The sequence below is a fragment of the Aspergillus ruber genome (assembly GCF_000600275.1).
Source record: "Aspergillus ruber CBS 135680 unplaced genomic scaffold scaffold00016, whole genome shotgun sequence".
NCBI classification, from domain to species: domain Eukaryota; kingdom Fungi; phylum Ascomycota; class Eurotiomycetes; order Eurotiales; family Aspergillaceae; genus Aspergillus; species Aspergillus ruber.
This window is the reverse complement of record NW_024467312.1, coordinates 508,775-535,360: the sequence shown is the minus strand read 5'-3', so window position 1 is coordinate 535,360 and position 26,586 is coordinate 508,775. Positions and strand designations below refer to the sequence as shown.

General features: G+C 49.4%; 11 protein-coding genes across 11 annotated transcripts; 4 read left to right on the top strand and 7 right to left on the bottom strand.

The window, feature by feature from the left end:
- Positions 1-3: 3 nt before the first annotated feature.
- EURHEDRAFT_428084 (uncharacterized protein) lies at positions 4-301 on the bottom strand (the record flags this gene model as incomplete). Its single annotated transcript, XM_040783393.1, has 2 exons — positions 4-178; positions 240-301. Coding segments are annotated over 2 exons (237 nt in total), but the record flags the coding sequence as incomplete, so codon positions are not given.
- A 2,383-nt stretch (positions 302-2,684) lies between these two features.
- On the bottom strand, positions 2,685-4,457 carry EURHEDRAFT_94735 (uncharacterized protein). The gene is made up of 6 exons (XM_040787702.1): positions 4,194-4,457; positions 4,075-4,142; positions 3,790-4,015; positions 3,670-3,732; positions 3,324-3,611; positions 2,685-3,272 (listed from the first exon to the last, which is right to left on the bottom strand). The coding sequence occupies exons 1-6, from the start codon at positions 4,299-4,301 to the stop codon at positions 3,075-3,077; spliced, it is 951 nt and encodes a 316-aa protein (XP_040638220.1). The 5' UTR covers positions 4,302-4,457; the 3' UTR covers positions 2,685-3,074.
- Positions 4,458-5,364: 907 nt separating this feature from the next.
- Positions 5,365-6,839, top strand: EURHEDRAFT_378404 (argininosuccinate lyase ARG4; the record flags this gene model as incomplete). Its single annotated transcript, XM_040779069.1, has 2 exons — positions 5,365-5,416; positions 5,500-6,839. The coding sequence occupies 2 exons, from the start codon at positions 5,365-5,367 to the stop codon at positions 6,837-6,839; spliced, it is 1,392 nt and encodes a 463-aa protein (XP_040638219.1).
- Positions 6,784-8,697, bottom strand: EURHEDRAFT_539170 (uncharacterized protein). Its single transcript, XM_040787360.1, has 2 exons — positions 7,817-8,697; positions 6,784-7,760 (listed from the first exon to the last, which is right to left on the bottom strand). The coding sequence occupies exons 1-2, from the start codon at positions 8,640-8,642 to the stop codon at positions 7,036-7,038; spliced, it is 1,551 nt and encodes a 516-aa protein (XP_040638218.1). The 5' UTR covers positions 8,643-8,697; the 3' UTR covers positions 6,784-7,035.
- A 290-nt stretch (positions 8,698-8,987) lies between these two features.
- Positions 8,988-11,904, bottom strand: EURHEDRAFT_413340 (succinate dehydrogenase [ubiquinone] flavoprotein subunit). The gene is made up of 6 exons (XM_040782147.1): positions 11,662-11,904; positions 11,538-11,589; positions 11,394-11,473; positions 11,169-11,332; positions 9,711-11,099; positions 8,988-9,658 (listed from the first exon to the last, which is right to left on the bottom strand). The coding sequence occupies exons 1-6, from the start codon at positions 11,701-11,703 to the stop codon at positions 9,439-9,441; spliced, it is 1,947 nt and encodes a 648-aa protein (XP_040638217.1). The 5' UTR covers positions 11,704-11,904; the 3' UTR covers positions 8,988-9,438.
- Positions 11,905-12,122: 218 nt separating this feature from the next.
- rpt1 (proteasome regulatory particle base subunit RPT1) lies at positions 12,123-13,876 on the bottom strand. The gene is made up of 4 exons (XM_040782146.1): positions 13,616-13,876; positions 13,433-13,547; positions 13,150-13,379; positions 12,123-13,101 (listed from the first exon to the last, which is right to left on the bottom strand). The coding sequence occupies exons 1-4, from the start codon at positions 13,708-13,710 to the stop codon at positions 12,222-12,224; spliced, it is 1,320 nt and encodes a 439-aa protein (XP_040638216.1). The 5' UTR covers positions 13,711-13,876; the 3' UTR covers positions 12,123-12,221.
- A 95-nt stretch (positions 13,877-13,971) lies between these two features.
- EURHEDRAFT_413338 (chaperonin-containing T-complex subunit CCT4) lies at positions 13,972-16,123 on the top strand. The gene is made up of 7 exons (XM_040782145.1): positions 13,972-14,119; positions 14,178-14,229; positions 14,282-14,304; positions 14,361-14,390; positions 14,449-14,478; positions 14,535-15,107; positions 15,166-16,123. Exons 1-7 carry the CDS (start codon positions 14,072-14,074, stop codon positions 16,018-16,020), a joined length of 1,611 nt encoding a protein of 536 aa, XP_040638215.1. The 5' UTR covers positions 13,972-14,071; the 3' UTR covers positions 16,021-16,123.
- A 515-nt stretch (positions 16,124-16,638) lies between these two features.
- dapB (dipeptidyl aminopeptidase dapB) lies at positions 16,639-19,494 on the top strand (the record flags this gene model as incomplete). The annotated part of the gene is made up of 3 exons (XM_040784443.1): positions 16,639-18,991; positions 19,045-19,314; positions 19,376-19,494. 3 exons carry the CDS (start codon positions 16,639-16,641, stop codon positions 19,492-19,494), a joined length of 2,742 nt encoding a protein of 913 aa, XP_040638214.1.
- An 898-nt stretch (positions 19,495-20,392) lies between these two features.
- Positions 20,393-20,989, top strand: EURHEDRAFT_403476 (uncharacterized protein; the record flags this gene model as incomplete). The annotated part of the gene is made up of 3 exons (XM_040780217.1): positions 20,393-20,433; positions 20,489-20,597; positions 20,783-20,989. 3 exons carry the CDS (start codon positions 20,393-20,395, stop codon positions 20,987-20,989), a joined length of 357 nt encoding a protein of 118 aa, XP_040638213.1.
- A 1,031-nt stretch (positions 20,990-22,020) lies between these two features.
- Positions 22,021-24,241, bottom strand: EURHEDRAFT_457618 (crinkler effector domain-containing protein; the record flags this gene model as incomplete). The annotated part of the gene is made up of 6 exons (XM_040784446.1): positions 22,021-22,130; positions 22,192-22,628; positions 22,678-22,985; positions 23,075-23,499; positions 23,548-23,826; positions 23,884-24,241. The coding sequence occupies 6 exons, from the start codon at positions 24,239-24,241 to the stop codon at positions 22,021-22,023; spliced, it is 1,917 nt and encodes a 638-aa protein (XP_040638212.1).
- Positions 24,242-25,923: 1,682 nt separating this feature from the next.
- On the bottom strand, positions 25,924-26,561 carry EURHEDRAFT_516069 (dynein light chain DYN2; the record flags this gene model as incomplete). The annotated part of the gene is made up of 7 exons (XM_040786436.1): positions 25,924-25,988; positions 26,054-26,123; positions 26,174-26,200; positions 26,273-26,307; positions 26,361-26,394; positions 26,450-26,472; positions 26,531-26,561. 7 exons carry the CDS (start codon positions 26,559-26,561, stop codon positions 25,924-25,926), a joined length of 285 nt encoding a protein of 94 aa, XP_040638211.1.
- Between the last annotated feature and the right edge of the window lie 25 nt (positions 26,562-26,586).

Genomic DNA, 26,586 nt, shown 5'->3' with positions numbered 1-26,586 from the left:
TCCGTTTCCAATAAGGAGTTGTACGTTTTCTAGCGTCCCTTCGTAACATGCAGCCTGAAGGGCAGTTCCATAGCTGGATTCTGGGTAGGCTCGGTTGGGATCTGCTCTTCGATCGAGAAGCATCTTCAGGATTTCCGTTGTGCCATCGTAGGCCGATGCCTGGAGGGCATTTCCATATCTGCATTGCACGTTAGCATACCGCTTTCTCGAGCTTTGTCACGCTCGTTGTGAATACTTACTCCTTTCCCTCAGCATTAGCATCGATGCCCATATCCAGCAAGGCGTGAACGGTTTCCTCATGCTGATAATCAACAGCAATATATAAGGATTGTTCAAGGACTTTCGACTCAATGCCATTCCGTGTAAGTCTCTTGACAATGCCCGTATGGCCTTTGGCTGCAGCATTGTAGAATGCAGGCCCGCGCGGGATTTTGGGAGAATGTGTCACCAAAAGAGCAACAACCGCCTCTCTATTATTTTCTGTAGCCTTGAGTAGGGCTTTTCTGTGAGAGTCTAGATCCTTGTCGTACTGGAGAAGAAGCTGGACAATGTCGACAAAGCCTTCTCCTGCGGCTGCTTCGATTGGCAAAGTACCGTCGCTAGCTTGCTTGGTGTGGTCACACCCTTTCTCAAGTAAATACATGGCAATTTCATACTCGCCACAGTAGCATGCTGTACCCAGGGCATTGCCATTACCGTATTCCACAGATGGATTTAGCTCGGCACCGTTCTCGACGAGAAGCTGCACTACATCCAAACTCGTGCTTTCGACTGCAGCAGTAAGCGCTGTGACCTGTTGCCCGCCTAATAGATTAGGGTCTGCCTGTTTTTCCAGCAGTTGCTGCACAATTCCAAGGGCTCCCTCAGAAGACGCGAGGTACAGTGCAGAGCCGGTCTCCCTGTTAGGACAATTGACTTCGGCGCCATGATTGAGAAGGTACTCCACGATCTCCGAGTCGCCGGATTTAATAGCACCGTGGAGCGCGGTCTCATGATCTTCTGCTTGTCGAAAATTGATGAGATCTCTAGTATTACCGACCTCGCACAGCTTCTGGACCATGTTCAGGTGTCCTCTTCGACAGGCCCAGTACAACGGCTGCAATCCTTGGCTGTCAGTAGCTTGGATCTCCTCGACACGCTGATCGGATTTGAGAAGCAGATCTGCAAGAGGCATGTACCCAAAATATGCGGCAACGTGCATCGCCGTGAATTGCTCGTTGAAATCCAATCCTTCATCGTTGATGTCAGGATTGCGTCGGGCGTACGCTTTCGACCACTCGGCTCGCTGCTTGGACCCCAACACCCAGAACACATTGGCAATGTCGAAACTCTCCACGACATCGGCAGTAGCTTTAAGGGCGTGCTCAATCCACTGTGTGATGGGATATGTTAGGACATCTTTCTCATCGGTCTCCTCATTATCATCCGCTGTGCTTTCCGAGTCATACTCCTTGTCATATTCGAACTCGGGGCTTTCCTCCTCTTGTTCACCCGGATCCTGATTTTTCTCCATATTACTAGTATTATCAGACTCGTCAGGCTCAGGCTTTTCGCCCTCGCTCTCTTCGGTTTCCTCGGCCTCTGTTTGTTCACTCTCTTTGACAACAGCGAGAACGTAGTCAAAGCACCGCAATGCAATAACACCGTGCTGTATTTTCTCGGATCCCATGGAAAGCCAGTCATTGGTTTTAGACTTCAGGAATTCCCGCACAGAAGGATGACTGAGTTGTACCTTGACATCCTGACCATCTTCGAACATCGTGGTCAGAGCACCACATCGCAAAACATGCTTCTTCAATTCTTCTCGGCTCTCCCTGTCTTCTTCTGGAAGATCAGCTATGACTGCAAGTTCTTCAAGAGTTGGAGGACAGTGTATAAGGAGTAAGCATCGCAGAATATCTTTGGAGCATTCAATTTCTAGGTCAGAGTTCTTGAGTACCTGGGTTAGATCCCTAGTTAGCATCATTCCATATCTCCGAGATACACCATAAAAAAGAAAGATAAGTGCTTTCTTACTCTAGACGCAACATGGTCATACATCGGAAAGAGGTCGGTAGGCAACTCCTCCAGTCGACATCTGACAGCCGAATGGGGCACCGCTGCATTCTCCAGCTCCAGACATACCAGGTTTACCCAGTCATAGTTTGATTTCCCTTGTGCTCGCAGGCAGATATAACTCTTGATGAAGTATGCCAGTGGCCGACTATACCCTTTTTGACTGATGATCTGGTCGACCCTCCTGTTCACGTACGCTCGGAGATCATCGTCTTGTTTGTCCGAATGACTACCATCGTCCATGTTGAGAATGGTCGAGCCACGAAGTGCTTCCTGAATGTCATCCCTATAAGTACTAAGAAATAACCACTTGATAAATGGTCCAGTTTGGTTGTTTTCCTCGTCTGCTATGACAGGCCGGAATGAGACGATTTTGTTCAACAGCTGCCGTCGGGACTCGGACTCAATCTGATCGAGACTGTTGACCACGAAAAAAACTGTTCCCACCGACGGGTCACTCAGCGCGGCTTGGAGACACTTCCACACTCTAGGCAGCGATTCGAATTCGTACTCCGCGTCCCCGTTTTGCGCCGCGCCTTTTGAGATATTCTCTTCTCCAAAAAAGTAGCGAGCAAGGTCTTTGCGGGCTTTCAGCAGCTGCCAGGAAAGTGACTTTAAGACATTCAAAGCATTACTCTTGTCCTTGTCGTGCTCATCGCAGAAGAAATACCCCATTGTCATTGATTCGGGCTCTCGCCCAGCTTGACAGCCTAGGTCTTCGACCATCGCCATTGCAGCCATGGTCTTGCCTTTGCCAGCACCACCGCAAATCCAGACATTGTGAGAGCAGTCCTCATCCCTCCATGACATATACTGCTGGCTCATTTGGATCCATGAAGATGTTATTCCTCTCTCGAATCCCCTACTACGGCGAATCGTTTCCAGGTCCTTTTTAGGGTTAATTACTTCTAAGGCATCCAGGACTTTTTCCACATGGCCATCATCCACCATTTCTCGCTTGACGGCTGTAAATAATTAATATCTTTAGTAGCAAGCTCATTAAATACACAGAGGACAATTTACGAGGCACACTCACCATCCCGTCGCAGCTTAATTTTCTTGAAAGACTGGTTGGCAAATTCTTTGAGGGTTCCAGATAACTGGCGGTAATGTCCGTCCTTGGGCCCGTCGAACTTGTTCATTTGCGAATGCGTGCGAGCCCAGGAATATCGAGGCTTGCCTTCAAAGGTCGACGATTTCTCGTCGGCGATAATCATCTGCGTTCATTAGTGGCCTGGGACAAAAAGTATATTCAGACAGATACCCACCCCGTTTGTTTTCTCCAACTCAAAGTAGCACACCACATCGATCTGTACCTTGCCCACATCCGCGAGGAATTCATCCGCCAATTCAAGAAGCTCTTGGGAGTTGGGCTTCAGCGTTCGGATTAGATCATTATCGCTGGCTTGTCCCACGGCACTGCCCGCCATCCCGATGATTTTTGCCAAATGCTGGGCCCCGGAGCCACGGAAGGGCGTTCCCAAAAAAACACAGGCCGTGATACAATCGATGACTCCTTTGAAGCTGTCGGCCTCTCGTTTTGCTGTTGTAACAGCCTGCCTCAGCTGTCAGCTCATTGCGGTTCACCATGTATTTTGCGAATGCAGAGTAGACCTTCGATACGACCAGCCCGCCGAGACTATGTCCAATAAAGACAATGGGTCTGTCTTTGTATTTCTGTCGAGCAGCTGTCAGTTCTGGCATTGCATCCAAATTATTGAAAGGCTGACGCACGGATTCGCGTCGATTCATCTTGATTGCATCGAGAAGATCGCGACTGATTGTCGACAGCCGATTCTCTACGGCATCTTTTCCGTACCATTGGGACCGATAGCCAAAGACAGATATTCTTGCCTTAGGGATGGTCTTTCGCAGCATGGATTCGTCACGCAACCAGTGCACGCCTTTCGATACCCATGTATATGTCATATCCGACCCGAGGCCGGGCACGGCAATGATGCTTTCCTTGGTTAGGCTACAGTTCAGTGTGCCATGGATTGTTACCAGAGAAAAACTTACTCGACGTAGTTTGGATTTTTGTCAAAGTCATGTGGGGCGTAAAGGTGGTTGAGACCTTGTATGATTGACTGATACTGGGTTAGTACATATTCAGCACAGTTTGACGGTGTTCATGTTACCTGCTTGCTTGACTTGGAGTGCTTTTTCGATTGCTGGCCTTCCTGCTGCGATACGAATCGGGCCGTGGCCATAGAAAGCCAGGGATTGTCTATCAGATTGTCTATCATTATGGGTTGAGGTTCCTGCAATGATAAAAAAAAATTGGCGACCTTGGATCACGGTCTTCTTCAAGGATACTATGTATGCAATGCCAACAAGGCTGTGTCAGGGGCGTGCATCTCGTTTAAAGACAATAGCCATACCTCGCTTAATCTACATATTCATTCACGCTAAGCTTTTTTCTACAGAGTACGCGTACTCTGTAAGGATCTCCGGTGGTATCGTAATAATACCTGCCCACGATGAGACTTCATTTGTCACTCAACACGAGGCTCAAATTACGAACTGCAACCGCAACGCCCCGGCCACTAAACCGCCTGTCGGCAAGCCAATGATGAATCAATATAGATTGATAAACCTGACTGTGGAGATCGGTAGTGTGCTGTATCCCGGTGTACAACCACTAACTGTGCCGGGATTGACATATTTCCACCTCTTTCGTCGCAGAGCCGCAGGTTGAATAGAATCAGCTGAGGAGATCGCCCATAGGTATCAGTGGATTCCTTGACGGCCCGCACAGCCAAACCGTGGTTTGTGCAGCGCATTCAGGTTTCAATAAAAGCTTAGTGGACGTATATCCCTACTCGAATTTCCTGTACAGATCGACACCCTCAAGAGGGGGAAGGAATCATACAACAGATACCCCATGCAGCCGCTGTATAATTGCAGAGACAGGCATTACGGGAGAATCAGACACTCTTTTATAAGTAGAGAAACGTGCTAATATCTTTTGCGCAGTTTGAAGCCCGCGGAATAGCCACCGTAGAAGGGGATGTTACTTTACCATTAGTATATGTCTGCAGCTTGAACACTGAAAGAGGGACTTGGGGAAAGCTCGTGGGTCTTGTACATTAACATTTACTATCATCGTCATCACAATATCCCTGAGCAGCGCCGAGCATCTGGAGAAGGGCTCGGGGAATTGATAATTGGTGACCATATAAGTGTTCCCAATGCGGTTAGCGTCCCGATGTCGCACACCCGCTTGACCTTTGACTTGACTCACTGCTCGACTTCTCTTCCTCTTCCTCCCAATACAATTGCTCCAATTCACCAATTCAAGATATCAAAATGAGTGCTCCTAAGGTTGCTGAGAACATGCTCTGGGGAGGTCGATTTACCCGTGAGTATCTCCCCTACTGCTAATGGTCACTTTGTGGCCTCCGACCTGGTTACCCCTCCCCCGCCATTGCTAACTACAATCAGAGGGCCTCGACCCCCTCATGGTCCAATACAACGAATCCCTCCCCTACGACCGCATCTTCTGGAAACAAGACATCGCCGGCTCCATCGCCTTCGCCCGCGCCAACACCAAAACCGGCATTCTGAGCGCCCATGAATTCGCCGAGATCGAGCGCGGCTTTAAACAAATCGCCGAGGAATGGAGCACCAACTCCTTCCTTGTCAAGGAAAACGACGAGGACATCCACACCGCCAACGAGCGCCGTCTCTCTGAAATTATCGGCAAGGAGATTGGCGGAAAGCTGCACACCGGCCGGTCGCGCAATGAGCAGGTCGCAACTGACATGCGGTTATGGCTCCGGGATGAGCTGCGGAAGGTCGAGGGTTGGTTGTGTGATTTGATCAAGGTTTCTACTGCCCGCGCGGAGGCGGAGATTCAGTATATCATGCCTGGGTATACGCATTTGCAAAAGGCGCAGCCGGTGCGGTGGAGTCATTGGTTGCTCTCGCATGCGACGGCGTTTGCGAGTGAGTTGCAGCGGTTGCGCGAGGTTATTCGTCGGGTGAACAAGTGTCCGTTGGGAACTGGTGCGCTTGCAGGTAACCCGTTCCAGATCGATAGAGAGGGCATGGCCAAGGAGCTGGGCTTCGAGGGTCTGCTCTACAACTCGATGAACGCCGTTGCGGACCGTGACTTTGCCATGGAGACCATGCAGTGGGGTAGCTCGTTCATGCTCAAGATCTCTCGCTGGGCCGAGGATCTCATCATCTACAGCAGCTTGGAGTTCGGCTTCGTCCGTCTGTCCGACGCCTACTCCACCGGCTCTTCCCTGATGCCCCAGAAGAAGAACGCAGACAGCCTAGAACTCCTCCGCGGCAAGGCCGGCCGCGCTTTCGGCCAAATGGCCGGCCTGATGGTTACCATCAAGGGCCTCCCAACAACCTACAACAAAGACCTCCAGGAATCCGTCGAGCCCCTCCTCGACCACATCAAGACGCTGGGCGACAGCATCCAGATCGCCACCGGCGTCCTCTCCACCCTCACCACCATCCCTGAGAAAATGACCGCCGCGCTGGCCCCCGAAATGCTCGCCACCGAGATCGCAGACTACCTCGTCCGCAAGGGCGTTCCCTTCCGCGAGGGCCACCACATCTCTGGCCGTGTTGTTGCGCTGGGTGAGAAGCACGGTGTTCCTATGGATACGCTGTCGTTGGAGCAGTTGAAGACTGTTGATGCGCGATTCGATGATGATGTTCAGGCCTGTTTGGATTATGAGCGGGCGGTTGAGCTGAAGGATGCTGTTGGGGGGACGAGTAAAAGGGCTGTTCTCGAGCAGACTTCTGTGCTTAAGGAGTTGCTGTAACTTACTTTTCAGATAAGGATGATTGGATGATGCATTTGAATAAAAGTTGATGATCATGATTAGTATATATCTTTTTCTCGACAACAGACATGGGACAATGATTGCAACACCGCGTACAAAGAAGAGTCTAGCGTCTAGTATTTTCGCAAAGCTTCAGGCCTCAAACCAATAAACATGCAAGATCAAAGAAACAGAATCAAGACCCCAAATCCCCACCGTCACCACTTTCCCTCCTCTTCTCATCAACCCCACCCCATTCAAAACACTGCGTGAAACTAGTAGCATAGTCCTCGCACCCCGGAAAACGCTCGAAATTGGCGGACAGGAGGACGCCGTCGGAGGTTATTATTTTCGTGCCACCGCTGGGCTTGTGGGGGTTTTCAGGAGAGGAAGAGGACGGTTTTGGGGAAAGAGAGTCAGCAACAGGGTTAGGGATAGAGATAGGGCGGCGTCGTTCATGCGGAATGTTGATTAGTTCGCTTTGGGAGTATGCTGCTAGCTCGGCGCGTTGGCGGTAGAAGCCCGTGTCGCCTAGTTCGGGAGTTGTTTCTGGGTCTGTCCTTGTTCCTGTCACTATCCCCGTGTCCAACGCCCGTTCTGCTTCTACATTCGGTCCTCTTAGGGCTGGATGAACACCCAAATCCTGCTCTATATTCATCACCATATCATGTTTCGAGCTTAGGGTCGAGTGGAGGGATGGGTTTGATGGAATAGATGGGATTGGGGAGAGAGGATGCCGATGCCGCCGTTCTAGAGATGGAGATGTGAATGAGGGTGCTGGGGATATTAGGGTTGGGGTGCGGAGGAGGTGGGTTGTTGACGTTGGGGTGTGCGTGTTTGCGTTAGGGGTTGTGGCTGGCAGGGTGGTGGATATGGGTGTTGGTTGGGTATGGGATTGGGTGTGGTTGTAATTTGTAGGGCCTGCTGACAAGTTAGCTACCTCATCTCTTAAACATGGTAGTCGGAGTCTCTCTCACCTGATAGGCTCTCCCCAGACCCAACCCCAGCAGCAGTGACAGTAATAGCATCCCCCTTCTCTCGATCATTACCATGCTGCGGCCCATGCCACGCCAACAATGTAAACCTCCTCCTCCTCCTCCTCTTCTTCTTGCATCGGCAGAATAATACAAAGATGACTGCTAGTACAACTCCCAATACGAGGATACCGCCCACGACGCCACCTATTAGGGCTTTGTTGTTATCGCTGCTGGAAGATGTGCTAGGACGGGAATCGGAGCTAAAGGTTGCGGATTCGATTTGTTCGGTTGGATAGGTTGAGGATGTGGTTGCATTAGAGGGGAATATTGTACTGATGCTGAGATTTGTGCTAGTGCTTGTGTTCGGACTGGTGCTGCTGTTTCCTGCACTAGTCGTGACAGTATCCGGACGAGACGGAGTCCCCAACAATGCAGGCCTTGGCGACGGCCCTGAAATACCACCAGGAATAGACCAAATGGTCCCAGCTTGCGGCTGCGTTGTCGTCCCCGTTCCAGTCGCTGCACCCACATGCATATTCATGGCACCACTTCCCCCCTTCCTCTTCCCCGTATCTGCACTCATAGGCGCCGCTGTCGCCGTCGCCGTTGTCGTCCCTATCAACGGCTCATTCATCTTCCCTGTCGTCGCTGTCGAAGTACTCGACCTCTCACTTTCACTCGAGAAACTTGTATTCTCACCCTGATTTGAAGCCTTCTCATCCAGGCAAACACCCGTATCACACGGACTAACTGAGCAACAACCATTAAAATCCCCCGCTGAGCAAGTATAGAAGCTTTGCGGATTTAGACAGCCGTGTGTGTTCATCTTACCAGTTTGAGGGTTTCATGGGGCAGCATCTTTCATTCATACATGAATCGGAGTTAAATATCAAGTGAATAATATCGGAAGGATAGAATAGTAGGTGTCTGTTGAATATAGAGAAGAGACGGTAGTGAGATGTAGAGGAACCTCAAATCAAACCTCGACTGGCCTGCCATTTTCTTGTTCTCCCTTGTCTTGTTCTTGTTCTTGAAACGAATTGGAAACTAAACGGTGGCAGGGTTACAACGTGGCGAACAAGGATGTTTTGATATTCTCTTTGTACTTGTTGCCAATTTCCGGGTCATTGGCTATTTTTTGTTTGAGAGACAAAGAGCGTAAATCTCGGTTGCCGGATTGGGTATTTCTTCGGGTTTTGACGTTCCTTTCGAGGGATCAGCAGATCTGGCGGTGGCTGTTGATCGTGTATTTGCAATTTTGTACTTTGTGATACCATAGTCTACGGGACGTAAGGTCTCCGATGAAACTCCAATTGTATAATGACAAAAACTGCTATAAGACATAACATGGCGGAAGGAAATATGGATATACAAGTATAAAGTAACACAAATAAACAAAGTCAGAATTTTGCATGGCGTCCTCTTTTTGCCTTTTGCCTTCATCCTTCGTGAGTCCATCACCTGCCACTAAACCACGGACAGGGTTGGCAAATGACATCCCTGTCGGCACAACGGAATGGCACAATGGAATTTGTTCTTTGTAGCCAAAAATAAAGCTACCACGTGAAACGTGCTCCACCCATGCATCATTAACTATAACACTCGCTCTCCTGGCAACGCGCTTAGTAGGTACGCTTGAACGGCGGCACGGGCTTGCACTCGTTAGTGTCCAGGGTTTCGGCCTCGACTTCACGGTAGCCCAGCTCGACCTTGCCGTGAGGGGTCTTCTGCCATGTGAGGGTGTGTTTCATCCAGTTCTCGTCATCACGCTCGGGGTAGTCCTCACGGGCGTGGGCACCACGGGATTCCTTACGGTTAGCGGCAGCAACAGCGGTTTGCGAACTATAATGGTCAGTGTGTCTTTTTCTTTCTATCAGGGTGTCAGGGTACGTACGCGCAAGTCAACAAGTTACGGAGCTCAAGAGTCTCGACCAAGTCCGAGTTCCAGATCATGCTGCGGTCCTTGGTAGCAACCTGGTCGAATTGCGAGTCAACCTTGGTGACCTTCTCAACACCCTCGTCCAGACTCTCCTGAGTACGGAAGACGCTGACGTCCGACTGCATCGACTTCTGCATGGCGTTACGGATGTCAAAGGTAGTCTGGGGACCGTCGGCGTTGCGGACAAAGTCGAGGTCCTGGATCGACTGAGCACCAGCGTCGGAACTCAGCTCCTTGTGGGGCTGGCCAGGGCTGGAGATGTCGCGGACACGGTGAGAGACAGCACGACCGAAAACGATCAGGTCAAGAAGAGAGTTGGCTCCCAGGCGGTTGGCACCGTGGACAGACACACAGGCGGCTTCACCACAGGCGTACAGACCAGGGACAACCTTGTCCTTGCCGCCCTCGTCAACAGTCAGGACCTCACCAGTGTACTTGGTGGGGATACCACCCATGTTGTAGTGGACGGTGGGCAGGACAGGGATGGGCTGCTTGGTGACATCGACACCGGCGAAAATCGAGGCGGTCTCGGAGATACCGGGCAGACGCTCATGCAGGAGCTCAGCGGGAAGGTGGCTCAGCTGGAGGTAGATATGGTCCTTCTCGGGACCAACACCACGGCCCTCACGGATTTCCAGGGTCATCGAACGAGACACAACATCACGTGAAGCCAAGTCCTTGGCGGTAGGAGCATAACGCTCCATGAAACGCTCACCCTCCGAGTTCAGCAGGTAACCACCCTCACCACGAGATCCCTCAGTGATCAGACATCCGGCACCGTAGATACCAGTCGGGTGGAACTGGACGAACTCCAGATCCTGGTTGGGGAGACCAGCACGGGCGACCATGGCCATACCGTCTCCAGTGCAAGTGTGGGCGGAGGTACACGAGAAGTAGGCACGTCCGTAACCACCGGTGGCAAGTACGGTGTGGTGAGCCTTGAAACGGTGGAGGGTACCATCCTCCTGGTTGTAGGCGATGATACCGCGGCACTCACCGTCCTCCATCAGCAAGTCGAGGGCGAAGTATTCAATGAAGTAGTTGGTGTTGTGACGGAGAGACTGGCCGTAGAGGGTGTGCAGAAGGGCGTGACCGGTACGATCAGCAGCAGCGCAGCAACGGTAGGCCTGACCACCCTTGCCGTACTCCTTGGACTGACCACCGAAGGCACGCTGGTAGATACGTCCATCCTCGGTACGCGAGAAGGGACAACCGTAGCTCTCAAGCTCACGAACGGAAGCAGGGGCTTCTTTGGTCATGTAGTGGATGGCGTCCTGGTCACCGAGCCAGTCGGAACCCTTGACGGTATCGTACATGTGCCATCTCCAGTCGTCCTGGTGCATGCTGTGTGCCGAGAAAACCCTACGTTAGCGCCGATCTCAAATGCCGAGGTTCTGATGCGCGGACACCTACTTTCCAAGAGCAGCATTGATACCACCCTGAGCAGCGACAGTGTGACTTCTGGTAGGGAAAAGCTTGGAAACACAGGCAGTGTTGAAGCCAGCTTCCGCCAAACCGAAAGCCGCACGCAGACCGGCACCACCAGCACCAACAACGACGGCATCGTACTCGTGGTCCTGCACACCGTTAGAACCCTGATATCCCCAGAGACTAACCAAAACACCGGTATCAGCTTACAATCACGGGGTATTTGTCAGAGATGTATCCATTGGCCTCCTTAGCGCGCAGCGGGTTGTTGGGGTTGCCAAATATCCGGGCTGGTGAAATTCGATTAGTTCCTGCGGGAAAGCGAAGATCCGTTGCGAGGCTCAATGTCCATACCTGCAGGCCGGGACGAGGAGAAGAGACGTCTCTGGTTAATAGTACGGGAGAACTATAGACAGGCAGTTAGTTGATGTTTTAAACCATCGCAATGCGATGAAACGAGGGAGGGGTGGTAACCGACCTTGGATGCGGGAGCTAGGCTCCGCAAGCCCAGGGAGCTCATGATGACGGACGGATCAAAAGAAAGAGAGAAACGCTTTCCTATGAGCCTGGGAGGAGAGGAGAGGAGACAATTGAGTAAAGAGAGACACACACAAGACCGTAAGGCAGGTAGGAGAGAAGGCTCGTGGTTCGAAGATGCACTTCGGATCATCCGTTTCTGGCGGCCACTGCGAAAGCCGGCTGACATAAACATTTCCTCACTTGCCGACGGGGAGGACCGGGGCCGAGACAGCCAATCATGGGTGGTGCAGTGGTAATCATCCTCGGGCAGCCGGGAATTGTTGATTGGTTAGACGGGCTCTGGGCACGTGGTCGGTGTTCGTTTAGCCGGCAAGAGTCCGGAATATACCGTCGACACAATTCCGGAGTCCCAATACTAATAGTAGTACTGCTAAGATCCAATGTCTGGGGTTACGGGGTACAGCACGTGATCTACTCAACTGGTCTTAGTGAAGCCTTGAGTATTATGAATCCACTAAATACTAAATATCATCATACATCCGTCCATGCAAAAAATGTCTAGTTGTACTGCATGTACGTCGCCGTCGAGTTGAACTTCAGGTTGCCCTTGATGACCTTGTCCACCGCTGCCAAAAAGTCCTTCTCCGTCGCGATCTTTCTCCGTGCGCGAATGGCAAACATACCGGCCTCTGTTGCAACACTCCGCAGCTCAGCACCAGTGGAGTTGGGGCAGAGTCGAGAGATAAGCTCCCACCGGATGTCGCGCTCCACCGACATGCTCTTGGCGTGAATTCGAAGGATGTTGGCCCGACCGTCGACGTCGGGAAGGGAGAACTCAATCTTACGGTCAATACGACCGGGCCGCATCAGGGCAGGGTCCAAAGTCGAAGGCCGGTTGGTTGCGAACATGACCTTGATGTTACCACGCGAGTCGAAACCGTCCAATTGAGTGATCAACTCAAGCATAGTACGCTGGACTTCGTTATCGCCGCCAGCTCCGTCATCGAAACGAGCACCACCAACCGCATCAATTTCATCAAAGAAGATGATACATGCTTTCTTGGTCCGTGCCATCTCAAAGAGTTCTCGAACCATCCGTGCACCCTCACCAACGTACTTCTGAACCAGTTCACTACCAATAACACGAATGAATGTAGCGTCCGTTCGGTTGGCGACTGCACGAGCACAGAGTGTCTTTCCGGTACCGGGGGGTCCGTAAAGCAGGGCGCCCTTGGGAGGATCGATACCGAGGTTGACGAAACGTTCGGGCGACAGCAATGGCATCTCGACGACTTCCCGCAGCTTCTCAATCTGGTCTTTCGATCCCCCAACATCTCCGTATGTAACGTCGGGCTTCTCTTCGACGGTCATCATGGTCACGCTGGGGTCGATCTTCGGAGGGAGCGGCAGCATAATCTGGTACTTGTTACGGTCCACACTGGCATTGTTAGCACATTATCATATCACGAAGAAAGAAAGAATATACCCAACTCTCATGCCCTCCTCGATATCCGTAGGACTCACGCGCTCCCCTAAGTTGACAACGAACTTGGCAATCTGCTTGACGTTGATGACATATTTGCTCTTATCCGAATCCTTTTCATCCTGGATAATTTTTGTACAGCGAGAGACTTGCAAGGGCTGCTCCTCGGCCATACGTTGCCGGTCTGCGGCAACGTCCCAAAGGTGTGGAGGTGCGAGTCCGGTGTCGGATTCCTAGCCACGTACATCAGACCTATCCCAGAGCTCACGTCGACAGAGTATAATACCTTGATGCCAATCTTCTCATTCACGCTCGCCTGTTTCTCGTTGATCTGCTTTTCGAGTCTCTTTAATGCGGTCGCGTACGGTGCGGCACCGTAGGTCTTGAGTACTTGAATGTCGCTGTGATCAATCAGCACCGCGTTCTCAAAGTTACCCCCATCGCAAGCGCTGCACAATCAAGCACATACTCATCTGTGAGAGGTGTGATCTTCTTCTCAGGTTCCTCCTCATCCGCAAAGTTCTTCTTGTACTTCTCCCAGCTCTCTCCCGTGGCGCTAGGCATGGTGACAGTCAGCTGCGAGACAGCAAGGTGTTCTAGGGTATCGAAGTTAAAAGCGAATAAAGAAGAGTCCTGGTTCCTCTGCAGAAGTGAGTGAAGTAATACGGAGAAGTAAAAAGGGATGATAGCAGTAGTAGAAACAAGGTCGGTGATGTGATGACGGTTGAGCTCTGCCGTTGTTGGGCGGCGAGAGCTTCCAGAGTAGCGCCAAGCATCATCACCGCCTTTGGAGAGCACCTCCCAAGAAATTATTCCTCTGCAGCGCCCGCCGCCAGACCATTTTTACGCCATAACATCCACGCTTTTTATATCTCTTCTCTTTTCTTGTTAAGGATTTTGTCTGTATTCCAGACATTTCTTCATAATGTCGACCGCAGTCTCCCAGGGCCCCCCTGGAAACAACTCCTTCAAGGTGCGTTTGTTCTGCGGGGAGAAATACTACGTGTGGGCCGAATCTGATAATCTGGCAGGACAAGGAGAAGCCCATGGCGGTGCGGACGTCCAACATTTTGGCAGCAAGAGGTATGGGCAACTGTGTGAGAACCTGGGGATTATGGTTACTGACGTGAAATAGCTGTTTCCGATGCTATTAGAACGGTGCGCTTGTTCAGAGTCAATGGTTCGCGGTGAATGAGGGGCTAACACGGATACAGTCGTTGGGTCCTAGGGGTATGGATAAGATGGTATGGTTGAAAATTACATTTGATATTCTTTTGAAAGGTGAATGCTAATGGTGTACAGATCCAAACACCCAAGGGAAACACTATCATCGTACGAACCCCAATCTGTCCTTATCCACACTCGACCCCGACGCTGACCGCCCACAGACCAACGATGGAAACACTATGTTGAAGGATATGAGCGTTATGCACCCGGCTGCTAGGATGCTGGTTGACCTGAGTGCTGCTCAGGATGTGGAAGCTGGTGATGGAACAACTTCCGTTGTCGTTATTGCAGGCAGTCTCCTGGCCGCCGCTGAGCGTCTGTTGTCCAAGGGTATTCACCCTACCGTCATCTCCGAGTCGTTCCAAAGAGCTGCCGCTGCTGCTGTCGAGATCCTGCACAATATGTCCAAGCCGATTAACCTGATGGATCGCTCTACCCTCCTCCAAGCCGCATCTACGTCGCTATCTTCGAAGATCGTCTCGCAACACTCAGGTCTTCTGGGGCCTATGGCTGTTGACTCGGTCCTCAAGGTCGTGGATCCTAAGACGGCTGAAAATGTCGACTTGCGGAATATCCGGATTGTAAAGAAGGTTGGCGGTACCATCGAAGACAGTGAGATGGTTGACGGTCTGGTGTTGAACCAGCCCGTTATTAAGAGCAGTGGTGGTCCCACAAGAATTGAGAAGGCCCGGATAGGATTGATTCAGTTCCAGCTCAGCCCGCCCAAGCCTGACGTATGCTATACTTCTCCCGCGTGGTCCACTTGACAGATATTAACGGAATGTTTCGCAGATGGAAAACCAGATTGTCGTGAACGACTACCGCCAGATGGACAAGATCCTTAAGGAAGAGCGCCAATATATCCTCAACATGGTTAAGAAAATCCAGAAGACCAAGTGCAACGTCCTTTTGATCCAGAAATCCATCCTCCGTGACGCCGTCAATGACCTGTCTCTCCACTTCCTCTCCCGTCTTAAAATCTGTGCCATCAAGGACATCGAACGCGATGAGGTTGAGTTCTTGTGCAAGAGTCTTGGCTGCAAGCCTGTCGCCAACATTGACTCCTTCACAGAGGACAAGCTGGGAACTGCCGACCTTATTGAGGAAGTCCAGGCATCCGGCGCTCGTTATGCCAAGATCACCGGTATCAAGGCCCCCGTCAACCCCGTTAACCAGACCGTCTCGATCGTCGCTCGTGGTGCCAACAACCTGATTTTGGATGAGGCTGAGCGGTCGCTGCACGATGCCCTCTGTGTCATCCGTTGCTTGGTGAAGAAACGCGCGCTCATTGCCGGTGGTGGTGCTCCCGAAATTGAAGTTGCCCATGCGCTGGCCATGCGCTCTCGCGAGTTGACTGGTACAGAGTCCATTTGCTTCAAGGCATTTGCGGATGCCATGGAGGTTGTTCCGACTACCCTTGCTGAGAACGCTGGTCTCAACTCCATCCGGGTGGTTACGGACCTGCGGCATCGCCATGCCCAGGGCCAGCACAACGCTGGTGTCAGCATCCGCAGTGGAGGCGTGAAGGATGACATTACGGAAGAGAACATCTTGCAGCCTCTGTTGGTGAGCACCAGCGCGATTGAGCTTGCTGCTGAGACTGTGAAGATGATTATGAGAATTGATGACATTGCTTTGTCGCGGTAATTTGGATAAAGGCGCCGGGGAAGAATGAAAAGATGTTTTTTAACTACGAGTAATTCATCTTAAAACTATTAGTATTATATTGGAAATAGATATTGTTGAGAATATACACTCTATCCTTTCCTTGTATTTATATATCTTTTTACTCCGCGCTCCGATATATATCCTACGCTGCCTATGGAATACCATATAGTCTGCACACATTAAATCCTCTGAAGAAAATACCAATGAGGTAAAATGTATCCATGGATATACACCTGAAGAATTTCCAGTAAGAACAACCTAAGAAGGATCTCAATAGAGATGTGAGTAACCCATTTCTTTGTTGCATCACCAATCGCCAAGGCTGACTCCTTATCGGTTATCGGTCCACAGCATCAGTTCCAAACCGTCAACATACCAAGTGCTCACACCATTTCCAATAAGGGCCTGGAAGACATCTTTTATTCTTATTCGAAATGGCTTACTGAACTGATATAAATTACATTTTCTCAAACGCAAAACAATTATTCACCGCTCGCAACATTGAGCGCTTCACCGTCTCGCCCCGCGCTGGTCATATGCAGCTGGCTGGCTAAGCTCGTGATTAACAACTCGACGCGCCAATTCACACTCGCAGCCATGGGGAAACTCAGTACTGAAGGGAACCGCGATTCCCTCTCAACATCCCGCCGCCGGTCAACATCCATCTCCTCCGAAACCTCCACCGACTCAGGCCTATCCATCGACACGCCAACAGCAACAAACCACAAGATCCACCCACCACCCCAAGAACCAACCTCCATGATCGAAGGCGAACCATACCGCGACGTTGAAGATGGCGAGCCCCAAGCCGACGAGCCCTTCCTGGGTACGCGGAAGAAGAGCCCCTCGAGCAGCCGTACCCGTCGTGTTGTTTGGATTCTCGGGCTCCTGTGCGTGGGCGGCTGGGTCCTAGCGCTCGTGTTGTTTATGGTGCAGCGGAGACCGAATTACCAAGCTGCTGTGAATGCGCTTGAGACGCCGGACTCGAAGTCTGCGACGGGGTTTACGGATTCCGGGAAGCCGATTACATTGGAGCAGGTGCTTGGTGGGCAGTGGTTGGGTCGGTCGCATGGGATTTCGTGGATCGCGGGGGCGAATGGGGAGGATGGGTTGTTACTTCAGCAGGGGGAGAGCGATGGGAAAGGCGGATATCTTCGGATTGAAGATATTCAGAATCGGAAGGGTGATGCTCAGAGCAAGGTGCTGATGGAGAAAGGATATGTAGTTGTTGATGGGAGTGTTGTTGTGCCATATAAGACCTGGCCGAGTGCGGATTTGAAAAAGGTCTTGCTATTGTCGAATTATGAGAAGAATTGGAGGCATTCGTATACCGGTAAGTACTGGATTCTGGATGTGGAGAGTCAGACGGCGCAGCCTTTGGATCCGGGTAATCCAGAGTCGCGGATTCAGCTTGCTATCTGGTCGCCTACTTCGGATGCCGTTGTTTTCGTCAGGGATAACAATATGTACCTGCGGAAGCTGTCGTCTGAGACAGTCATTCCGGTTACGAAGGACGGTGGTAAAGATCTGTTCTACGGTGTCCCCGACTGGGTGTACGAAGAAGAGGTCTTCTCGGGCAACAGTGTGACATGGTGGTCGAATGACGGAAAATACGTCGCGTACCTTCGTACCAGGGAGTCGGCCGTGCCAGAGTATCCGGTTCAGTACTATTTGTCCAGACCATCTGGGAAGAAACCCCTACCCGGTCTTGAGAGATACCCCGAGGTGAGGGACATCAAATATCCCAAGGCTGGTGCTCCAAACCCGGTGGTCGACTTACAGTTCTACGACGTCGAAAAGGACGAGACATTTTCCGTTGAGGTTCCAGAAGAATTCCCTGACGATGACCGCATTATCATGGAGGTGCTGTGGGCATCCGGAGGGAATGTTCTGATTCGTACAACTAACCGCGAGAGCGATATCCTCAAGATATTCCTGATCAATACGGAGACCAGAACCGGAAAGCTTGTGAGGCTGGATAATGTCGCAGAGTTAGACGGCGGATGGGTTGAGCCTTCGCAGTCGACGAGATTCATCCCAGCTGATCCAAACAATGGACGGCCAACAGACGGATATATTGAAACTGTGGTCCATGAAGGATACGATCACTTGGCATACTTCGCTCCTCTGGACAACTCCGAGCCCCTGATGCTCACGAGTGGTGAATGGGAAGTTGTAGATGCACCATCAGCTGTCGATCTGAAGAAGGGCCTGGTATACTTCGTTGCAGCGAAGGAAGCACCAACTCAACGCCATGTGTACAGCGTCAAGCTCGACGGAACTGGATTCCAGCCGTTGACAGACATCTCGAAACCGGGCTATTTCGACATCTCCTTCTCGGACGGCACAGGCTACGCACTAGTTAGCTACAAGGGTCCCTCCGTCCCGTGGCAAGCCATCATGAACACGAAAGGCGAGAAGGCTACATACCAAGAAACAATCGAGGAGAACAAAGAACTAGCCCGCCTTGTTCAGCAATACGCCGTCCCGACCGAAATCTACTCAAATGTCACCATTGACGGTTTCACCCTTCAAACCGTTGAGCGTCGCCCTCCACACTTCAACCCAGCTAAGAAATACCCCGTCCTCTTCCACCTGTACGGCGGACCTGGCTCGCAAACCGTGGACCGTAGGTTCAACGTCGATTTCCAATCCTACGTTGCCTCGAATCTAGGATACATCGTTGTTACCGTTGACGGACGCGGAACCGGCTTTATCGGACGAAAGGCTCGCTGTATCGTTCGTGGAAATTTGGGATACTACGAAGCGCATGATCAGATCGCGACTGCAAAGATCTGGGCTGCGAAGCCGTATGTTGATGAAAGCCGGTTGGCGATCTGGGGCTGGAGTTATGGTGGATTCATGACTCTGAAGACCATCGAGCAGGATGCTGGACAGACGTTCCAGTATGGTATGGCTGTTGCGCCTGTTACGGACTGGAGATTCTATGGTAGGACCTCCTACCTGATACACCCTAGATAACATTGACTAACCATTGACTAGACTCCATCTACACCGAACGCTACATGCACACCCCCGACCACAATCCCAACGGCTATGACAATTCCTCGATAAATGACATGTCCGCACTCCAAGAAAACGTCCGCTTCACAATCATGCACGGTGTCTCGGACGACAACGTCCACCTACAGAACACACTTGTGCTCCTCGACAAGCTGGACATCGCTGGCGTCGAGAATTATGATGTCCATGTGTTCCCGGACTCGGATCATAGTATCAACTTCCATAATGCGCATAAGATTGTGTATGATCGTGAGTTACCCCCCTTGTTCTCTACGTTTGGGTTTAGTGGGACTATACTGATAATCAGAAGGCCTGTCGAACTGGCTAGTCAATGCTTTCAATGGCGAGTGGCATACAATCGCGCATCCTGTTCCCGAGGAGTCGATTTGGGAGCGGGCTAAGAGGTCTGTTTCAGGTTTTGCGTCTTGATGGGTAGCTTTGGTTTTTGAGTATAGATTTCATTGTGTGGTGAAGCATTGGATTGCACTTGGTTTTGATTTTTAAAGTATTATTTTTGAACATAGGGCGTCTTTATGGGTTTAAATTGAATTCAGTTTGGATAAACTTGCAGTTGGTATAATAGGTGTTGGACATGAAGTACTTCCGGGAGGGGAGTAGACATCCAAACACTTGAACATATATGTCACTATACGAACTTGATTTTCTAGAGCCACTGGAATTTTCCCCTTCCGGATGCCACCACTTTTATGAGGGTACTCAGGGGCTTGCTCAGTGAGTATTTTCTGTCACAGGTCAGTACTCAGTGAGCACTCAGGGCCTACTCAGGGCGCGCTCAGTGATCAGTCACGTGCACCCTGAGTTGCTCACCCCTCTTTATTTTGCGCGGGAAGTCTGACGGCCATGTCTGATGAACAGCCCTCGAAATGGCCCCAGGTCGTCCAATCTACCATACAAGATGACACAAGTAGAAAGTTGATGGAGACTAGCTGAATCCTGAGTGGCGGACTCTAAGCGAAGCATACACTCAGGGCAATTGTAAATTAATATGAAGATGGGTTCCCAACAAAGCTATAAATGCAGGTACTTCCCTCTCTTCAAGATAATCAATTCCATGGAAGCAAGATCCCATCGGCCATTACTCCTTTCATTTACTCTTCTTGTATTACATCTTTCAATTGTCTTATTCCCATTAATCTTCTGCACTCGTGCCTTTCCCAGTTCGCTGACAAGATGATGGGCACAAGAAGTTGCTTCTGAGATGAAGAGGTAAAAAAAGCGCTGTGAGCGCTGGGCAGAAAATGGCTATGTTTCAAAAGCCCATCAAGAGGAAGACGCTGTACGAAAAAGACATGATCAGACTGATAAAATGAGAAAGCAACAACAAAAATATGTGACGCACTATCTGAAGTGAGTTGTCATACAGAGAATTTACTCTTTAGGCTTGCTAAACTCACTGCGCCAGGTTTGTGACAGAAGAAGGTTGCAAGCCAGCTGGATACCAGATCAAGCCCGGCTGCCCAGCTCCTGACATTGTCATCATCAAAGATTTTCTTCGCTCGTATGTCTGTACTGTAAGGGGCACAGGGTGTCTCAGTCAAATAATACACTTCGCGGGCAAAACAAAGGCAAAAAAAATACAATCACCTACCAAACCACTAGCCGGCCGGCGTGTGGCTTGTGTACAGTCAATAGTCAAGTGGGTGCCCTAAAGGGTGCAAGATGATGTGAACTCTTGGCACTTGCACAACTAGCATAGGCGCTCTATAGAAGGGCGCGACACTCTACAGCTACTCACACCTGGTGTGAAAAGCCCCAGTCCAAGCACTGGCATCATCAATCTGACAGTCAATGGTCTACATTAAGTTTGGGTGCAGTTCCAGTCCGCTTCTGGGATCGATCTGGGTCCACGGAGCTTGCTCAAAGCTCCTTGGAACATAACCGATTATCCTGTGAGCTAGGCTGAGATCCACAGGAGATTGAAAGTTCCCATGACCAAGCGTCACATTAGGGTTTAGTTCAAAACCACGGAGGTATAGCTACTATCTTCGATAATCTCTAGTTTTATTTCCCAAAGGCTTAGTGTATCAGAGCTGACTGGATAAGCACCTTGTCAATAGTGTCCATAAAAGATCTTTCAGGTTTACTTCCAGATACATGTCTACCTCCTCACTTGTCAACTCACCTCTGACCTGTGCGTATTGCCCTTATTTGACTGTGATCCTTGCCTGAGACTTTGATGGGCAACACTTGCCATATTTTGTTTATGCCTGGTATTCTTTGCAGTCATCTTCAGTTTCACATCCCTTTATGGGACCCTCTCCTGTTCTGCCCATTGTTTTGTCCTTGCTCATTTACTTCAACCACGTAACAAGGCGTCTTTCTCAAAGTTGGTTGCTAACTTAGCTTGCTCTAGGGCAAAAAGAGTGTATCAATGAAGAGGAAAAGAGAAAGAACAGATGTCACGGGCTCGGACCAGTAGATACTAATGAAATGATATTCCTATCTAACCAGTGTAGCCATTGACTAGAATATCGAATCTGGAGAAGAAAAGAGAAGAGGCAAATCTATTTACATGAAGAAGTCCTATATGTTTGTGTGTGGTCTCGCTAAGCAGCTTGTTTGCCTTGGTTGCTTCCATGACATTGTTTGCCGTGTTGATGATGTTTGCTGATGAAGGCGCTGAGCTGAGCCGTTACAACAGAAAAGATAGATACAACTTTTGCTTTCTCTATTTCCACTTGTACCCTTATTGTCACGGGCTCGGCCTAGTAGATAAAACGAGGTAGTATTTTCGATCTAAACTAGGTAGCCATAAGACGAGAATATCGACCCCGAAGAGAAAAGAGAAGAAGCCACAGGGGTAAGACAAAGCAAACCAGGTGAATTTCATTTGATTGCTTGATAGTCGAGAAGTTGGCTGCAGCTAACAAAGATACCACAATAAAAGACAGACGCAAGTAAGCAGTGTAATAGCAATATCATCCCTGCTGATTCTCAATTACGTAGATGCACAGACATCATAAGAGCTTGCTGATGTTTATACAACTGCAATTTAGAATAATCATTGGCAAACACAGCATGCCATAGCTTAGGTTCAGAGAACTCTATCAAGTTGTTAGTGGAATAAACTATGGCTACTAAATTGAACACGGAATAAGAACACACCTTTGGTTGGTAAAGAAGTCGCACAGTTGATTATGATCCAATCCTTGACCATTTTCTCCTTCAGCCAGGCATGATATTTTCCACCATCCTTGAATCGAGAGATATGTTCATTGACTTCAATATGATCTCTCAACAATTCAATGGCCCATTTCTTTTCTGGGATATAGAAACCCACTCGACCATCCTTGGTTCTTGACCATTCAGTGGATATCGGTACACCTCGTCCTGCTGTATGGACAAATCCCCTGTAGAATTCAGCTTGATACTGGGCTTCCATAGGTCTGGGTTGTGATGCGGTTGACATTTTTTTGCCCTCAACTGAGTGCCTTAAGTTCATGATGGAGAATTTGCTGAGAATTTCTTTGCATAATTTCTGTAGCGAGTCAAATCTGGCAGGCAGGGGTTTTGACATTGTGCCAATTGAATATTCAATGTACCTAATATGGTCAGTTCAGAACAACAATAGGGGCATATGAGAAGAATTACTTTTCATGTAAGCGCGATGGCAGAACTGCAATATTTTCACCATCTAGAGCTACCCTGTGAATCCAACCATTCTGATAACAGAACCTGATGTCTGCATCATTGAGATCAAATGGAATATTTCCATCCTCTGTAATTGTGTTCAATATGTTTGAAATTCCACTTGTGCATCTCTCTATAACTGGAAAAGAGCGATCAACTGACTCTTTGCTAAGTTTTTGAAAGACTGTGGCGGTATCCTCCAGGAACCAGATGACATGATCTTCTGTGAGGGTCCTAATATGCCTATGCTTGATGTCATGGCGATAGACCTAAAACTGTTAGCTTCTTTGCTCAGATAAAACTTTTCAGCATGTCCCAATATGGGGAAGTTAAACAAAAAGGGATATTTGGCACGTACCTGGAAGAGTACATTGACTATGGATTCCACCGCTCCTGGATGGCCGTTTGTTAATGCAAATATGTAGTCTTGGGCATCTTCATCAAAAGTGAACCTTTCTGAATATTTGTATGTAAGTAACCGTGAAACAACATCCTTGAACTCTTCTTTGTCATAGAATAGACCAATATTTGGTGAGTGTGACTGGTTTTGCGGTGTCAATGAGATACGTTGTTCGTCAAAAAGGGTAACTGGAGTGAAGAATGTTTGATCTGGGCCTGTTCTCGGGCTGCCGTAAGAGCAGAAAAGACATAGTCGAAAATTATATAAACAGGTAAGACTTCGTCTTTCTTTGATGATTGTGTTCCAGAGCGCAGTATCATTGTAGGTCACCTGTGCCTCATCCACGAGAACCACGGTGTTTGATGTCAAAACCCAAGAGAGATCTTGTTCTGATTGCAATGAAGTCGTGGTGGAATTAGTGATGGGGGCACCTTCCAGTCCTTCATTCCATTTTTCAACAAGCTCGATAAGACTGCTCCAGGGATTCTTGTAATGAAGTGTTTCCCATTTTTTGATCAAAGAAACCTTTCTTCCTTCTTTAAGATAGTAGTCTCTCAAAAGTTCTGAGAGACATGTTTTGCCACTGGCTGGAGTTCCACGCACATGGACTATGTTCACTTCATCCAGAATGGTCGCAAGTTTTGACACTGTACGCTCTCGAGGGCATATCAATCGATTCTCTGTGATGGGATGTGTCCGAGGTATATTCGCTGTAATGTGTAATTGTTAACTATAAGCATGAAAAGACCATTAAGAATGAGTCTCACCACTTTGTGATTCAGAGCGCTTCCGTTTCCGTGTAGTGGTATCTCCGCTCACAACAACAATATCCACATCTGGATCCTTGCTTTCGGGGAAGAGTGGGTTGGACGTAATCATTCGGCGTGGATGTAGAAGTTCACCATCATCAATCTTAAACTCCTCTTCATGATTGAGTTGCACCACAGGGCTGTAGAGCTCAAGGTTGCGGGCTGCTGTATCCTTGATTTCATCTTTTATCTCTTCCCAAATCTTCTTCTTGAGTGTCTGAATATTGTCTTGGTCTGCAATACACTCTATAGAGAATGGCTGCCTAAGCTTGCCAGGAACAGCACACCATAATTCGCGAGTACGCGGTCGAGACATTGTCAAAGATTGGATTGGGTTGAGCACCCAGCTGGTGATGGCGGCGGCCATTGAAAGATAAGAACTAGAAGTGCACCTGCCTGATGAGAACAAGAAGTGCACCTGCCTAATAAGAACTAGAAATGCACCTGCCTGACAAACAATACTGTAAGAAGAGGGTTGTTGACGGCCTTGTTACACTCAGGCAGGCGATACGTGTCAGTTTTCCATCCAAAGCTATGTCAAGTCAAGTTGGGAAATAAATTTGCAGAGAATAGGATGTAGTGAGATGAGAGATGATCATTAGAGTCTAGAGATAGTAGACCTACGTATATTACCACCGCCGCTGTTGCCGCCAAGGTGATGAGAATCAAGACGGACAAATAGTCGGCCCGATAGGCGACGTCGGAGGATCCTTTTAATAGTTACCGTGGTCGGATGATAGTAAAACAAGCACTCAAGCACTCATCCATTACGGTGTTAGATAGTCAATATCACCCTCTTAGGCAATTGATATTATCCTCTATATACGGCCTCGTGCAGTCCGGAATATCGACTCCCCGATCCCTCCGAGCTACTCGCTTCACAAGGAATGTGAGCATGTGATATTAGTGCGTTGATTGGTTGGTGGTAGGCGGCGACGAGGAACTCTTCTATATGAATTACTCATTTACTCTGTACATTCATTAGGCAATATACCTCTTCGTTCAAACTAATCCTCTCCATATAGACCTCGCTAGTCCTGAATAATCTGCTCCCGAATTCCCCTCTGAGCTACGATCCGAGAGAACCCGCTTCTTCCACACCAGATTATAGTTGGGGCCAACGGATAGTAGACCTCTTAGGGATCATTTACTATTGTCATCCTAAGCAGTAAGCCTCTGTGACAATTGGTCCTATGCCCTTAGTATTTTCCGCACGGCCTTGCTTGCTCTTGGGATTTCTCAGACTCCTAGGAGCCCTGGCCTGGATCCTAAGATGGCTGCTCCTGTTTTTGAGAGCTAGGAGCACACTCCCCAGGGGTGACGGTCAAAAGTGCTACAAAGAAAGTGAAGACAGGTGGAACTCTAGCGTGGTGCGTTTTATTGAGGCCACCTAAGTCAGGCTACTCACCCCTCTGCTCAGCCCCTACTCAGTGATCAGCTCAGGCTGCTCAGGGCGTGCTCAGGTCTGCACAGTGAGCAAAAAGCGGCGAGGGTGAGCACTAAAACGGAAGGGGAAAGCCTTCGAGCTGTCTAGAAAATCAAGTACGTATGTAGAAAAGTTATCTGACTGGGGCTTATGTGCGTGCTTGGAGGAATGGGAGGACCTTGTATGTATGCGCTGTCATGGAGGAACACAGATTATATTGAAACCATGGATATATGTTTATAAGACCATGACAACTCCCTGCTCAAGTCGTTTACACATATAATTTATGTCACTCGAATGTTTAATTCGTAAACGCTTCAACAAGACAACCAAGAAATGAACAAGAGAAAACGAAATAGAGGGCACTCGCTACCACAACGTAGAACTCCTCTAGGCCAAATCAGCAGACAGTTCCCACGTCGATCGTGCGTGTAGCAATCGAAAATCGAAGTATGTCGCCGTAAGTCCCCCCTGGTGGTGAGATATATAAGGGGTATATCATCTCCTGAGACCAGGCACAACGTCGTCTGACCTTGCGAATGAGTGTTTGAATGGGTGTAGTCGGAACGGCTCTATTGCGTCTTGAAGAGGAGGATGGCGCAGTGCCCGAGGTAGAAGTAAATGAAGTGTTTCGTCTCTGCAATTTGGACGGCGCGGTTAGCAGGCCTCCTTGAAAGCTTTCATCCCAATTGAATAACTCACCATGCGTGACAAAACTGCCAAAGTTTCTTCCTACTACGCAGTGCCATGTTGCTCCCTTGCGCGAGTCGAACTATGATCTTGTGAGCGATGCTAACGGGGAGGATGATGGGATGTTCGGACCTCTTTTTTAATGTACTGGGCGATGTCCTGGAATCCGTCAGTGTCTGCAACAAAAAAAAAAAAAAAAAGATTAAGAGATCAGGTAAATTATCTCACTACCTTCTCAACGTGGTACTTGTCCATCGCCTCGATCGCTGAGAAATTAGTCGTTTGTCTTAACTCAGCTCGACCTGGAGGGTTCCCATACCAACTTCAACAGCCTCTTGTTGCATATCCTCCGTCTATTATCTGGTGAGCGCCATCCAGTTTTCGACATCGCCGTAGTGTATTTCTTACCATGTCGACGGACTTGATTTGCGCTATACATTGGTCAGTTTGGTTGTTTACCGGAAGGGCGACTCCTGAATTGGTACTCACGTTCCATCTTCTCCTTCTTTTCGGTGGCCATATTTGCGGAATATTGCAGAGCAGAA

What these genes read in the sequence shown, in the direction of transcription:
- EURHEDRAFT_94735 (XM_040787702.1), bottom strand. Translation starts at nt 4,301, where the DNA reads ATGATAGACAATCTGATAGACAATCCCTGGCTTTCTATGGCCACGGCC. An exon ending in ACTCCAAGTCAAGCAAGCAG is followed by an intron (nt 4,143 to 4,193) that starts GTAACATGAACA and finishes ACCCAGTATCAG; the next exon opens with TCAATCATACAAGGTCTCAA. An exon ending in GCGGGCTGGTCGTATCGAAG is followed by an intron (nt 3,612 to 3,669) that starts GTCTACTCTGCA and finishes CAGCTGAGGCAG; the next exon opens with GCTGTTACAACAGCAAAACG.
- EURHEDRAFT_413338 (XM_040782145.1), top strand. Translation starts at nt 14,072, where the DNA reads ATGTCGACCGCAGTCTCCCAGGGCCCCCCTGGAAACAACTCCTTCAAG. An exon ending in TTTCCGATGCTATTAGAACG is followed by an intron (nt 14,305 to 14,360) that starts GTGCGCTTGTTC and finishes ACACGGATACAG; the next exon opens with TCGTTGGGTCCTAGGGGTAT. An exon ending in CTAGGGGTATGGATAAGATG is followed by an intron (nt 14,391 to 14,448) that starts GTATGGTTGAAA and finishes AATGGTGTACAG; the next exon opens with ATCCAAACACCCAAGGGAAA.
- EURHEDRAFT_539170 (XM_040787360.1), bottom strand. Translation starts at nt 8,642, where the DNA reads ATGAACACACACGGCTGTCTAAATCCGCAAAGCTTCTATACTTGCTCA. An exon ending in GTCTGGGGAGAGCCTATCAG is followed by an intron (nt 7,761 to 7,816) that starts GTGAGAGAGACT and finishes ACTTGTCAGCAG; the next exon opens with GCCCTACAAATTACAACCAC.
- rpt1 (XM_040782146.1), bottom strand. Translation starts at nt 13,710, where the DNA reads ATGCCTAGCGCCACGGGAGAGAGCTGGGAGAAGTACAAGAAGAACTTT. An exon ending in ATCACACCTCTCACAGATGA is followed by an intron (nt 13,548 to 13,615) that starts GTATGTGCTTGA and finishes GATTGATCACAG; the next exon opens with CGACATTCAAGTACTCAAGA. An exon ending in GAGGAGGGCATGAGAGTTGG is followed by an intron (nt 13,102 to 13,149) that starts GTATATTCTTTC and finishes TAACAATGCCAG; the next exon opens with TGTGGACCGTAACAAGTACC.
- EURHEDRAFT_413340 (XM_040782147.1), bottom strand. Translation starts at nt 11,703, where the DNA reads ATGAGCTCCCTGGGCTTGCGGAGCCTAGCTCCCGCATCCAAG. An exon ending in GCCTAGCTCCCGCATCCAAG is followed by an intron (nt 11,590 to 11,661) that starts GTCGGTTACCAC and finishes GCCTGTCTATAG; the next exon opens with TTCTCCCGTACTATTAACCA. An exon ending in CGTAACTTGTTGACTTGCGC is followed by an intron (nt 9,659 to 9,710) that starts GTACGTACCCTG and finishes TGACCATTATAG; the next exon opens with TTCGCAAACCGCTGTTGCTG.